Genomic DNA, 14,117 nt, shown 5'->3' on the forward strand with positions numbered 1-14,117 from the left:
AGAGAGTATATTGGACGTGTTTTACTTTGCTGATTGGAATCTAGTTAGCCCAGTTGTTTCCTCTTTATTGACATTTAACTCGCTTGATGTTTGTATTATCTTGCTCTGTGCAAACCTGCATCAACTCAAGTGACGAAAAAATCCAAACTGCATCGCTGAGTGAGCAACGTACACACACTGTTAAAAACGATTGTGAATTTATTACACATTTACTGTACAAAAGAGTTGTCAATTTACGGAATCAGATTTTACATATTTACAAATTCGGTGCAGCGACGTAAATTACTTTATATTTGTCTTGCAATGAAAATTTTTAAATTTACTAAAATTTATAATAAAACATACAAAAGAAGAATTTGAATTTACTAAATCTTGTAGTAAATTTATCGTATTTGGAAATTGAATAAACAGTAAATGTACGGTGAATTTACTCTTCCGTATCAAGATAAAACTTGTAATACAGTGTAGGGAGTTCTGTTATACAGAAATTTTTAACCGTACACACTCAGTGATCGTGGCACAAGTAAGTACACGAAGTGCGAATAACGAGCGTCGCTTGACGATTGGTCGGTCAAAGAGGCCGTCATGCGTAGAGGCATGAACATAATATGTACACCATACACGATCTGTGAAAAGGGTGAAAGAAGGGAGAGGAGGAGGAGGAAATTTTAATGTACTTCGTTGTTGTCGCCGAAGTGATTTAGATTACGACTGCGTTGAACTTAAATTACACGCAAAGTGTACCGCTGTTAATGTGAATAGAACAAACATCATCGTCTCATCCACGAAGCGACGCGACTCGACGGTCGGTGTCTCTTTTAGCCATTCGTATACGTATATTCGTACGATAAGTTTGTGTGGAGGCGCTATCAGGACAATTATACACGTAATACCTAGGATGACGAAACTGCGTACATACCAGAAGCTTCGTAGTCTCACTTACAGCGAACAGTATTGTACAAACCGTACCCATAATGCTTATACTTGCACTGGGTATACAATCGCGTCGACGATACATATATCTGGGTTAAACGCGACCGCCGCATGGTGATCAATTACTTGATTTACGATAATTACAAAGTTGGGCAACTCGATCTTCTGCGACGTACGTGCGGTATAATGATATACAATGCAGCGATCCACAGGGCTTGTCCCCGATCATTCGTTCGTGCGGTATCGCGAGTACGTAACTTAAAATGTACTATAAACGTTTGAAATGTCGAGTTTATCGAAACTGAGAGTTGTCACCAGTATGACCCACCAGCAACTTTTGCGCGAATTGAACAAATTAGACCGTTTGACTCATGCGCTGCCTTTTTTTTCCGTTACCTTTCTCCTCTCCGATTCTACATTGATTTTATTTCATCATCACTTTTCACATTCCGTATGAATTCAAATTTTTTCAGATCCAAGTCATTTTACGATCCGTACGTACGTATACGTGTCGAAAACATTTTCTAACTTTTCATTCATATATATATATATATATATATATTTATTTATATAATGTACTTCAATGAATCGTAGATTTCTAAGCCACCAAGTTTTTTTTTTCTCCTTTTTTTCTGTCTAACAAGCGAGAAACGCGAGTGAATGAGTGAATTAAGTGTATATAGAAAAACGTAATGAGCCCGAGGGATGTGGCAATTACACGCGTCACATATACTTACGTACGCAAAGGTGAACCCACGTATAGGTGAACGATTTAGCACGGGGGGTAATTAACGATGAAATTTATGCATCTATCAAATCCACGTAGAGAAAGTGTCACATGGCTGTCTTAGACTACGCGTAATATTATACGTACCTTACTACAGCCACCGCGACGAAATAGTTATAGCCACGATTGCGTGTATGCGTGCGCGTGATGACCGATACCACTTAAAACTCAACCGAAACTCAGATTTCGTGTCTTTTTATTCCTTTCTTTCTCAATTTACCGCACGTTGGATCGGCGTACTTTTCGGAGCCCGTGTGCAAACACGAAAGTGAGTGTAATTATATACACACAAACGCACACAGGAGATATCAGAGTGCGAATGGAAATAAAATAAAAATATTCATACATTTTAACGGAGCTCTCAAGTTTTTCTGAAACACATCTTTCCGGCTTTTCTTTATATTTTTTCGAAACATCACCGGCAAAACGGACTAACTTTTTTAAAACATTTTCTCAACTCAAGGTAACACGAACAAACAAGCACACACGGACGACGAATCTGTCACGAGAAAAAATGCAGAAATACTTCTAATAAATGAAAGTTCCAATTTTGTGTTTCATTAGAAAAACATTTTTTCAAAATTTAATTTTTTTTCCACCCAAAGTCTGGCTGATCCGTTTGAATTGTATAATTTTGACCTTGCGACGTTATACTTTATACTAAAATGAAGGCAGAAATAATATTAAAGAAAAAAAAAAACTGCAAAGAAAAAAATTAGATAAAATAAATCCCCCGAAAAGAAATTTCCCGGGAGTAGATGATTCTGGTTGTTAGGGTGCGTATACAATTTATACGTATATTAAAAGAGTATCATACGTATGAATGTCGTCGAAAATGAGGTTAAAGAAGGGTGGAGGGGGGGGATATGCGTCGGCCGATGCCGATGCTGTTCCCTGGATGTGAATAACGTCTAATTCAAACGGTTAAATCAAAAGGTGAATACAAAAAGGCCATAAATAAGGTTTCTCTTTCGTAAGTTGAAAGATAAACTCGCGAGAAGACGTAGTTCGTTCCTTCGTTTGACCGGACCTGCAGGTAAAGGTGAGGCTGTATAAATAAGAGGAAGCGAAGTAGCATATCGAGCTCCTCTTCCCTTCGAACTCCACATAATACACCGTAAACACACACGCGCACACACTCGCGGACGTGATCGTATGTAAATAGGTATCACACAGATAGACGTTTTTTTTTTATACATACGTATATCCAATTTTTACACGGCTGCGTGCGATATATAGGCATGCGTGTGTGTGTGTGTGTGTGTGGGTGGGTACGTACACGAGAAAAGGGGAAAAAGACCGTATTCTTTATCCGGAGTCAAAACCCGTCGCCCGGACTTCCCACGCAATCAGCGCTTTTTGATCACGAGAAAGTATAAAGTCTACACGTTAAAACGCTCGGTATATAATACGCATGACAAGCAAGTAGGCGCTGTTACACAGCATCGTGCATTCTCACTGGACCAGGAAATGCGCGTCGCGCCAAATTCCCGAAACACTTTTAACACGCGGGCCATTTATATTATACAGTATATGTATACCCGTATACAAGTTTCTTCACCAAACGAGAAGAAAAGAAGAGAGCGATTGTTCTTTTTTTTTTTTTTTTTCTTTTTTTTTCTGTCGTCGCAATCGCATATTTACAGTATAGAATTAAGTTTTTGCATTAATTCAAGTACGCGAATGGTAGTTTGAACAAGATTTTCGTAACCGAATAAAACTTCCTTCTTTCCTCCTTATTCTTTGCTTGAAAGTTTGAATTTCAAGTGACCTGATTATGTACAGGCACACGATATACGGTTATTACAGGTATTCAAACGTGACATACATATTTTTTATAAATTCAACTTGTTCAATTATTCCGACGATGCATAATAGTTATTTTTGATTGAACGTTTCGATACGTTGACGTTACTAACTTCAGCCTCGTACATGTACGTGTGTGTATATATTACATATATTATGTATGCTGTCAAATCAGTCATTCCACTTTTTCGAGAATTCGATTAGTTACACGAGAGCTTCAGCCAGGCGCTGCAAGGCTACAACAGCCAGAGACGATGGATTATTATGTAAATAAACCGGAAGCTTCTACTAAGGATCTCCTAATTACTTACTTCCGTTTCAGAATCTACCGCGGATTATTCCGAAAGTGGTGCAACGGTATCGCGGTCTGCATTTTATCATTTTCATTTTATCCGATCTCTTTTTCACTCGTATCATCCTCACCGCAATTAGCACCAAATTCTTGAAATAAATTCAACAATTCCTCGTCGTTTCTAAATCCGTGCGATTTCAATACAACCCTTGCAAAATCGATTCTCGCAATACTTACCCTACGTATGCCCTTGTACGTACGTACCTACCAACCTCGACACACAAGAAGCGAGTAATATTATTCCACCGAAATTTCAAATCGCCTCAAATTATCCCCAGTAACGCAACGGAGCGTGTACTCTATCGCGATCCTGGATGTATTATACTACCAACCGCTACTAATTTCGCCCTACCTTTCCTACCAAGATATTTTCCACAGCGATTTACATTACGCATGTATATGCGTATATAAGTGTACGTCTCTACATGCTACGTAACGTAATGTACAACGCAACGAAAATGGAACTGACGTAGAATGCCCGAAGCAGACGTATTGCGTACGCGAAGTTAAGTTTGTAAGGTAGCGAGATAAGTTGCGGTTAACATCTTTTACAATCATTATTATTATTGTTAGTGATATGATTATTATTGTTGTTGGTGCTGTTGTTGTTGTTGTTGTTGTTGTTGTTATTATTATTGCTATAACCTAAAATCTTTTATCCCTCACTCGTGTATGTTCAAAACTTGTACACAGCCTGCAGCGATGGATTATAATTTTACTAGCGTAATTTCTTGCACGACAGATAAGCGTTAAAAAGTGATACATGTTTTACACGCGTATGCACGTGATAAAAAAAAATATACATGTATACGGAAGTTCAGATGTATACGTAGCGAACATTGGACTTGGTTTAATCGATATTTAAAATAACCAGTGATATTTTTTTTTTTTTTTTCTTCAGGTGTAATTTTTTATCAATTTTTATTCTAATCTTTCTGCATGTATAATATTTACGTGTATGTACATATATATTCCTATATTTGCGATACGTAACATACCTACGCACAGGATAACGATCATGGTAAAAGTTGTCCCGATTTAAGTGGGACAGCCAGCTAGATAAATAATCACAGAAATTACTATCTCCTTTTTATTTCTATAGTATTATAGCCGCGCGTCAGCTCAGATAATACCTGCAGAAATTCCTATCGCGACACGTGCAGCGTTGTATTTAATTTCTGATCGCGAACGAGGCGATTTTATCCAGAAGATAAATGAATACAAGTGAAGGTTTAAGAAAGAAAACAAAAAAAAAGAAGAAAATGGTCGGATCTTTCAATTCAAGAATGTCATCTCATCTTCATAACGGATTCGACGACAGGATATTTCGCATTTTTTTTTCTCAAAATATACACATAGGTATATATATTTTTGTACGGTATAATCGTTTCTCGTTACAAGATCGACAGCTAAGCTACAGTTGAAAATTAAACTTGTGGACGGCCGAATCGTCGTTCAAAATTCTGTACAACGTATAATAATATTTCGCCTCGGATTTTCTATTTCAAGATCAAGTTTCGTTTCAAGTGGCACCGTTGAAGGAAGCACCAAGATAAATGAAGATAAAAAATAAAATAAAAAAATACACACGAAACCTGACTTGTCCGTCGGAAATTCTCCGCTCTTGTTCAAATATCATCAATAGAGTTATTGTAACAGTAAGAGTGGGGAGGGGGGGGGTTAAATTTGAAGAAAATGAATGAAAATTCATAACGTCTATCGAAAGACGTGGTAGGAGAAAATAAGGATAGTTATACCGACCTTAAGGAGCCTCCGGAAGTATGGACTGCAGGCCGAAAGCACGACCTTGTGGGCGGTGAAGCTGCTGCTGTCGCAGGCGAGCGTTACGTCGACGAAGTCCTCCTCGTCCCGGAGATGACGAAACGAGCTGAGTATGCTGGAGTGGAAGTCGTTCCAGCGCAGGGAATACTGTTGTTCGCCGCTCGAGGAAGACGATGATGCCGCCATGGTGCCCGTACCACCGGGACCCACGGCTGCCGGCACCAGAGGTGCTATCGTGCACAATTCGCCCCGTGCACTTTCCTCAGCCTGCGGCTACCTCGACGATCCAAGGCCGCGGGGTTGAGGAATGACGCCCTCGCGATTCGAGGGACAGAGATAGGAGGAGTCGGGGTGTCCTTTATCCCTTCCTTTATTTATGCACTTCGATTGTTCTTCTCCCTTTTATACGATACTTCTTCAAATTGTTACGATTTTTTTTTTCTTTTCTGTTTTCTTTTTTTCTCTATCTCTCTCTCCGAACGTTACCTTATTTACTCCACACGTTTTAGTTGGTTGCTGGTTTGTTTGATTGATTGATTGACCCTCACGTTTTTTTTCTTTTTTTGTTTCCTCAACGTCGGAAAAAAATAACACAACTATCCGAACGAAAGCGCGCGCTGTTCGAAGACGATGAGATTTTTTTCACAAGGAGTGACACGCGGGTTCTTTTTTGTTTTGTTTTGTATTTTTTTTTTTTTTTTTTGTTCTTTTTTGTTCTTTTTTGTTTTTTTTTTTTGTTTTTTTTTCTTTTTTAAATTTTAAAAAATTTTTATTAACAATGCAACAACGTCGATAAAATTAGCAATAGAATTTAGCGATTAAAATACATTTGAAAGAGTATAGATCGTAAGAAAAAACAATGGAAAAAAGAAAATGAAAATAAAAAAGCAGGATACGTTACGGGGGGGATAAAAAAAAACAACGTCCGCACTGCTGGTTAAAAAATTCGCGACTTACGAATCTGCATTTTCCTTGTGCAACGATTAAAGTTCCTCACTCTAGGAATAATTATACCGAACAGAATCATGGTTAGGGATTTTCTTTACTTCTTCGGTAAAAAAATGCGTTTAATTTTATTCGTCCCTCTTTGTTTCAATTTTGTATAAACCGGCTATTGCGATTGTGGGAAATGAAACAACGGAATAAGGAAAGTTACTTATCACTTTTCTTTAATATTATTATTATTCTTTGGCGTCTCTTTCGTTTTCGTATTTATCACTTTTTCCGTTTCGCAAGGCCTTCGGGAAACGGTGTGCACCTGTTTTCTTCTCCTTCTTCTTCTCCTTGTTCTTCTTTTTTTTTTTTCTTCTGCACTTCCAAGCTTATAATATCGACGGTCTTTGAGTCGATATTGAATTTCCACCGTCAATAATTGGATTACACAAGAGCGAACCAGTGATTTAGATTGTGGCTGGATTAAGGGTTACATGAATTTAATTTTGGGAAATAAAAATAAAAATCTCTGAGGATGATCCTGCCGTCACGGGCCGACGTTATTCTCTCCTTTTCTTCCACCTTTACCTTCTTTGGGCTCACACACTTTCAAGTGTTTTCAACTTGGCTCTTTTCTTCTCATGTCTTCGTCTTCTTCTTCGCGTCTTCTTTCACGTGTACCTTTTCCTTCCTATTTCGTGCAATCGTTTCTATCGTCTGTTTCTCTTGTGTTTTAAATCATGTGTACGAATCAACTTTCACCTTGTTTTTTCGTTTTTTCCTGTTTTTTTTTCTCTAGTTGTTTCACCACTTCATTCTGCTATCTTCAAAACTTTCCTTCTCGCATAACTCTTTCCACAGTTCTCCTCGTCACGCTGATTCTTCACTATCATCCAAGTTTTCCCCGATGATTCCTCTCGTTCCCTCTCTCCTCGGTGTTTCTCCTTGGGTCACTGACTTTATCTCTCTCTGTCTCCCCGCTCTCAGTCGTTCTGTAATATAAAGCAAGAAAGACGAATGATCATTGTGTTACGTCAACTGCTGCACCCTCCCTCCCACCCCATTACTCCCATCCCGACATCTATAAGCTCTGCTTCGTGACAAAGAGTCGTTTAACCTCTTCCTGATTAGGCAGTATTATAAACCCTGTGAAGGGCAGCATGCATCCAGGGTGCCCGAGGAGTCCGCACCCCTGCCCCTCACCCTCCTTAATAACAATCCACGTAAGTCACAAATAAGACAATATAATTAATCGAACTCGTCCGCATGCCTCACTCTAACAATAACCAATTATTCACGATATAGCTGACGTTCATTTATTTTTTCGTAATTTATCTTTCACCTTCTCTCTGTCTCTATACACTTTTTACGGAGATCAGGCGGTCGAAAATTATACATTTACATTTGTCGTACCAGGTGTCCTTACATTTTTTACCTGAAATATATTTTTCTTTATCCGTATTATACGACACTGCATATGATAATAAAAATCGAATTAGCGAGAGAATCAATGCCGAAGTCTTTGGGGTTACCTGAAAAACATTTCATACCGCTACAATCTACTAAGCACAGTTAAACAAATGGCAGAGGAATGATGTATGATCGCTGATTGTACAACATGTAAATTATTATTTGACTGTTGCCGATATTTATTCCGTTTTGTTTGTAATAGATTGTCTTTTTTTAATCGTGTAATTTTATAACGTCGTTTTTTGAGGGTATCGATTAGTATAAAGTAGTAGAAAAGACATTTTCGCCGTCGTTAAATGTTACGTATACCATTGTTATTACGATACAATTATCATCGTTTTTATACCATCGTCATTGCTATAAAATAATCGTTATAACTAAGTGGGTCTTACGTGCATACGTGAATGGGGAATTTGAAAAGGTCGTAAAAATAAATAGAAAAATTATAAGGCAAACGAATAATTGCTTGCGTCGTTATTCGTCCAAACGGGTGGTACTGAAAATAATCTTAAATCCACTTCAACACACTTCCGTGTACAACGAACGAATAGAGGAAATCGAGAAGCGACTTATTCGCGAACGAATCTGTTTACATAAATATCTAACCGAATGAAACGCGTCGACGTAACGTGACGAAAGATACACGCGTCTTACGTCAACGACGAGAAATTTTTCAATCAAGTACTTTCGATCAATCGCCGTACACAGACTTGCGAAAATGTGAATAAATATCAGGGAAATTGACACGGGAAAGAATTTCAAAATTCGGTGGTGACTCGACACTTGCGGTCGAACGTCGAAACGGATTTTTTTTTTCCTACTACGATACGTAAAAACGTGTGTAATAATTGATGATAAGAAATCTAGAAAATCCAAATCAGCAAACGCAACTTATAAGACCGGAATACATTCTGATTTTTTTCGTTACACAACGTGAAACATCTCGATTCTTCAATCGTTGGTATTAATTTTATTTTTTACGTTGTATGTTACGTGATCCACGTCCATCGGTCACTCAGGCCCGCGAGGATTATATCCAAGCAATCGTACACAGAAACACGGTATATCTATTGGCGCATGTAGCGTATGAATGAACGAGGGATTCGATGAATGAATAAGCTAAGCGGGTCAGAAAAAAAAAAAAAAATACCTGCCATTTTTGGAGGAGCAGAAAAAAAAGAGAAAATAAATCGTTACGGTAGCATTCGTAATTTCTATGATTGACACATGGTAAGCTTAATTTTTGGGCGCAATCAGATTCTTCGTACGGTATTTTTTCTGTATCGAGAAAATTATGAAAAATAAGAATGGATATCGATAGACAGCGTAAAAAAAAAATATCGATTAATAATCTCCGCGGTTTATTATCAATACGATATAACTCTGAATCGGTGAGAGTTAGGAAAATTCTATCTCCGTACTTTTTTATAGAGCGTGATATTTCCTATAAGAATTATGTATTTAGATAGTTTATAAGTCAAGCCGTTTACGAGAAAAAGAAATTCTAAACTTGTCCATCCTTTTTCATTTATTACGTGTTATTCAAGTGGAAAATGTAAAAAATAAAATAGGCACCTCTAAATCTCAAGTTTTTTTTATAAATATATATATAAGGTAGTATAAAAATATCGTATTATAACATCCAAGGTGGAAAAATTAGTGTCACATGCGCGCAAACACTATACCTATGCATACAACTGTATACATAATACATGAGAATTAGACGGTTTTTTAAGCACGGAAACAGGATACGCGTAGTAAGCGGTAATTAAGTGACATTATAATCTGAATATAATTACGCGTCCAAGATAGGATAGCCGTCCAGTACTTATATTATTATGCCACTCGAGTTGTACCTACGTAGGTAGATAATGAAATGAATTCGAGAGCTGCGGAAAGAAAATGGATCACGCGGAGTGGTTGCTAGATGCATTTTTACGTACGAAGCTGTGTTTCTTTTTTTTATGCTCGTTTCCCTTTACTTCTTTCTTACCTTCTCAAATTTCTTCTCCTTCATCTTCTCAACAAAAACGTAGCGGAAATTTCTCTTTCTACCTCTGCATTCTTCGTTGTAATTATATTTAAGGATGAGTACAAACGTCTGGTTGGTTATTACGATCGGTATGATGCATCTCGGCATAACGTGCTGCTATATAACGTAGAATAGACGCGTAATAATGCTCACGTATACCGAGTGTAGTTCGTTCCCGTCACAAAGCGGCAATAAGTGCGTGTATAATAACGATCGGGTTGTATTATAGAGTCCAAGATCGTGTCGTGTAGACGTGTCAACGATCTTTCGTCAGAAAAATCGTTGCCTCGCGTTGCGTTGCGCCTTGTAGCTTATTATATGACCGCGTCTGCGCGCACGTCTATATATACATATATACATATTTGTATTTATATATATACAAACCAACATGCGTGTACTTAAGCGTTGCCTAATAAGCCGACGTGCAATGTGTGACTGACTGACTCTCTTCCGCTCTTATTTCTTTTTCACTTTTCTGTTTTACTTCTTCTCTCGATGTCTTCTTAGTGACTTTATTTTTTCTTCTTCTTCTTTTCAAATCTCTCTACCTCCAGAAACAAAGTTAGACTTGTAACGATCAAGTTTCGTGCGGTAAATACCGAAAGGCTTTTGTGACTATTTTCAAATATGGAACACGTATCATGCTACGGTGTCAAAACGCATACTATACGTGTACGATTGTACTATATTATACATTCATATATATCTATATATATATATGTATAGATATATGTATCTTGCAGGGTGGCATGAAATGATGCATGCATCGTATCGGCAATTTCAAGTTCTTTGATATATGCATATTAGGATAGTTATTAATACGGTTGTTTTTGAATTTTTATGCTCCCAGGGACTTGAACGCTTTCAAATTAATAAAAAACATATCCTTAAAATTTCAACTCTCTACATCGCTATTTCTAAGATAGCCCGCTTCGCAATCGAAGTATCTTCTGGAAATAGCATGGGAAGAACTTTTTTGCTCATTAAAGTTTTATAAGTCGTTGAGGAATATACCGAAAATAATGGAAAATAAATATTTTTGTAGAGAGTTGAACGTTTTTAAAAAAAAAGGTCCGATGCATAAAATTATGTTGCATATGTTAATTAACGATCAAAGTTTAGTCAAATTCGTTAGACACACGTGCGTGTGCGAGTGTGAATTGAATTCGAACCAGTTTCAGAAATAGAAAAAAAAACCATACACGCACAGACACTACGAGGTGTTTAAATAAATATACTTCTAATTTATAAGTTACTTGGATATTTGTACATTATAGAACACACATACGATTATCGCAGCAAACACACTCGCTTTGCAGGTATAGATGTGGATATTATGTTGCTATGTAATAATATATATCTACATTTTACACGTAGCAAAGGCGGTTGTGAAATTACCAAGTTTTTCGAATTTTAACCATAAATTAAATATGGCGGTTAATTGATCTCGGCCATTAGCATAAATAAATTCTAACGCCTCATCTCGCGTTACATATACAATTATACACCAGCTTTACGCTGTATAAGAAACATGAAGCATTCGTAATCTCGCGTGGGAAGCTGTGTGTGTATCCAATATTTACGCCCATGATATGGCTATCCGACTAAAAGATATACATATTCTGACCCATTAAATTTCCCCGAACTAAACGTCCAATAACGTAAATCGGCAACATCGCCGTAATACAGATATATAAGAATGTGTGTACAGACGGTAAATTTATAATATATAAGACTAATTGGTCACGTGTATTAATATATCTACGGCTAATAAACTGTACGGTAGTTACACGACGATTGAAAAAACGGGAGGGGAAAGAATTAATAAACGTAGGAAAAAAAGGAAAACTTTGGTAAACAACGTATAATATCGAGTTTTGACGCTACGGATTCACGTCCCGCCACAATTATTCGGAATCTTCAATAATTGGTTGAATCTTTTTTTTTTCACGTTTCACCGCAGTCTCCCAGCAACTCATTCGCACGATTCCTAGACAAAATTTCCCTACAGACAACCTTGGCATTGTATGCCGTACGAATGTTTGAATTCAAGTAGTACGAAGTCTGAGTCAACGATTTAACCGCGGGTATTTTAGACAAAATTCTTCCGCTCAGCGGACTTGATTTGCTTATTTTTTTGCAATCGACAATTAATCATCGATAGTCGAACTCTAGCATATAACAGCAAAGCGTAAATTCGAACGAAAGAAAATTTAATCATTTTTCGTACCTAATGCGCGTATAATAAATTAATATTCAGTTATCAAACCAATCAATATCAATTAGTCGGGGTCTATATTACTTGTTGGCGATTGAAGTTATCTACTTTACTAGTTTCTTCTTCTTCTTATTCTTCTTCTCGCGCGCGTGTTCCGCTTTCCTCTTTCATTCCTTTTTACATCATTTCTTTCACTCATTTCTCATGTGTATTTATGTGTGTATATATATATACATGTGTGTGTATATATATGCGTGTGTATACGTGTAATATACATAGACAAGCGGAGCCGCGAAGACGAGAAGTGTTGAAGGGAAATATTAATGTCAGGACATTTGTGATGACCGCACGATTATATGTATGTATACTCGCTTAAAGCCGTGCCTATTTATCTACCGTGTAAATTTATACACGTATATGCATATTGTATACGTATAAGACAGAGGAGAAATGTCGCCTCGGATATTACGCTGCACGTATAACACTAATGCACGCACATAGCGCTGCCGTAAAATCGACGCCGCGTCGCAATTCATCGCTACTTATACTCAATCCTGTAAAACGGATAGGTGTAATTATATAATGATTATAACGATAATAAGATTATGAATAGGCGACTATCAAATGAAAATTCAACAAAGTAAACGGTAGAAAAAAAAGTCAAAGAAAAAGAAACACGAATAGGACGGGGGCGAAGAAAATACACAAGAGAAGGAAAAAGACTGCATCGTGAACAAAAGTATCAACACGTCGTGATTAACCGCAGGTGAGCATGTATATATGTATTTTTATTATTGTCATTATTGTTTTTAGTGAACGATTCTCGGTTTTCCTATCTAGTTGAAAATTTTAATTTTCCAAAACACATCTCAGAATTGTAGTAAAGTAAGAAACTAGAACAAGAAAGGAGAAGAAAAATTGAACTCAAACGGGCCATTAAAACAAATTCGTCTGACATGATGGAGTAGATGAAAGAAAAAAATATCACGAAAAATACGAACAAGTATACGAAGATATTGTAACAACGAAAAGGTGAAAATAAACTATAGGAGAAGAAGAGTCGGTGAAGGAGAAACGCGGGCGTGCAGACGCTAAATTTTTTTACTATCTGTTATACCTGGTTGTATAATAAATGTATATAAGAGAATTGTTGTGAGGTTTGAGAGCTGTGAGCGGGCGACGATAACGGACATTGTTTGCGGGTCAGAGGAGATAAGAGTCACGTAAGAAAGATGGATTTCGATAAGGAAATTCACCGTGGGTTTTACATTATTATATACGAGCTGCGGAGCATATTATATACGACGCGTCGGCGTAGAAACGGGTTGAGTTTGGGGCGGTGGCGGCGGTGGGGGTGGAGGATGTGGTGGGAAGGGAAAGGAAAAAGGAAACAAGGCAGCCTACTGACAAAAGCTTTAAAAGCTGCTATATAAGTGACGCCGTTGCTGCTACATCGGAAGGTGTACATTTTATTTTTCTCGTCAGGGCGTTCTTCCCGCGTTTTTCTGTTCCATTTTTTCGTTTTTCTTTTCTTTCTTTTTTCTTTTTTTTTTTTATCTTTCTTCCTCACTTTTTTCCACACTTATTACCGTTATCATTGGCACTTGCTCGCGGTGTGAAATACCGAAATTTTATCAATTGCAGAGGGTCATCAGGTAGTAAATACACGTATTTACACAATGCATATCGTGCACGGTTTTATATGCACAGCGGGGATAAATGACGGTGTGAAATTCTAGACGGTAGATATACATGCAGGTCAGCGTGATCCTGTAATGGACCATTGAAAACAAAAAGAGAAGCC

At 37.4% G+C, this 14,117-nt stretch overlaps 1 protein-coding gene across 15 annotated transcripts in view; it reads right to left on the reverse strand.

Annotated features, from left to right (window-relative positions):
• Positions 1-14,117, reverse strand: part of LOC107216754 (protein abrupt) — a 67,997-nt gene that overhangs the window by 35,964 nt on the left and 17,916 nt on the right. For all 15 annotated transcript variants that reach the window (XM_046730321.1, XM_046730320.1, XM_046730323.1 and 12 more), the window contains one exon: positions 5,640-7,585. In XM_046730321.1, the coding sequence (XP_046586277.1) occupies positions 5,640-5,846 (207 nt within the window). In that variant the 5' untranslated portion in view covers positions 5,847-7,585. The remainder of the gene's footprint in view (positions 1-5,639; positions 7,586-14,117) is intronic.

Source organism: Neodiprion lecontei, chromosome 2, assembly GCF_021901455.1.
Source record: "Neodiprion lecontei isolate iyNeoLeco1 chromosome 2, iyNeoLeco1.1, whole genome shotgun sequence".
NCBI classification, from domain to species: domain Eukaryota; kingdom Metazoa; phylum Arthropoda; class Insecta; order Hymenoptera; family Diprionidae; genus Neodiprion; species Neodiprion lecontei.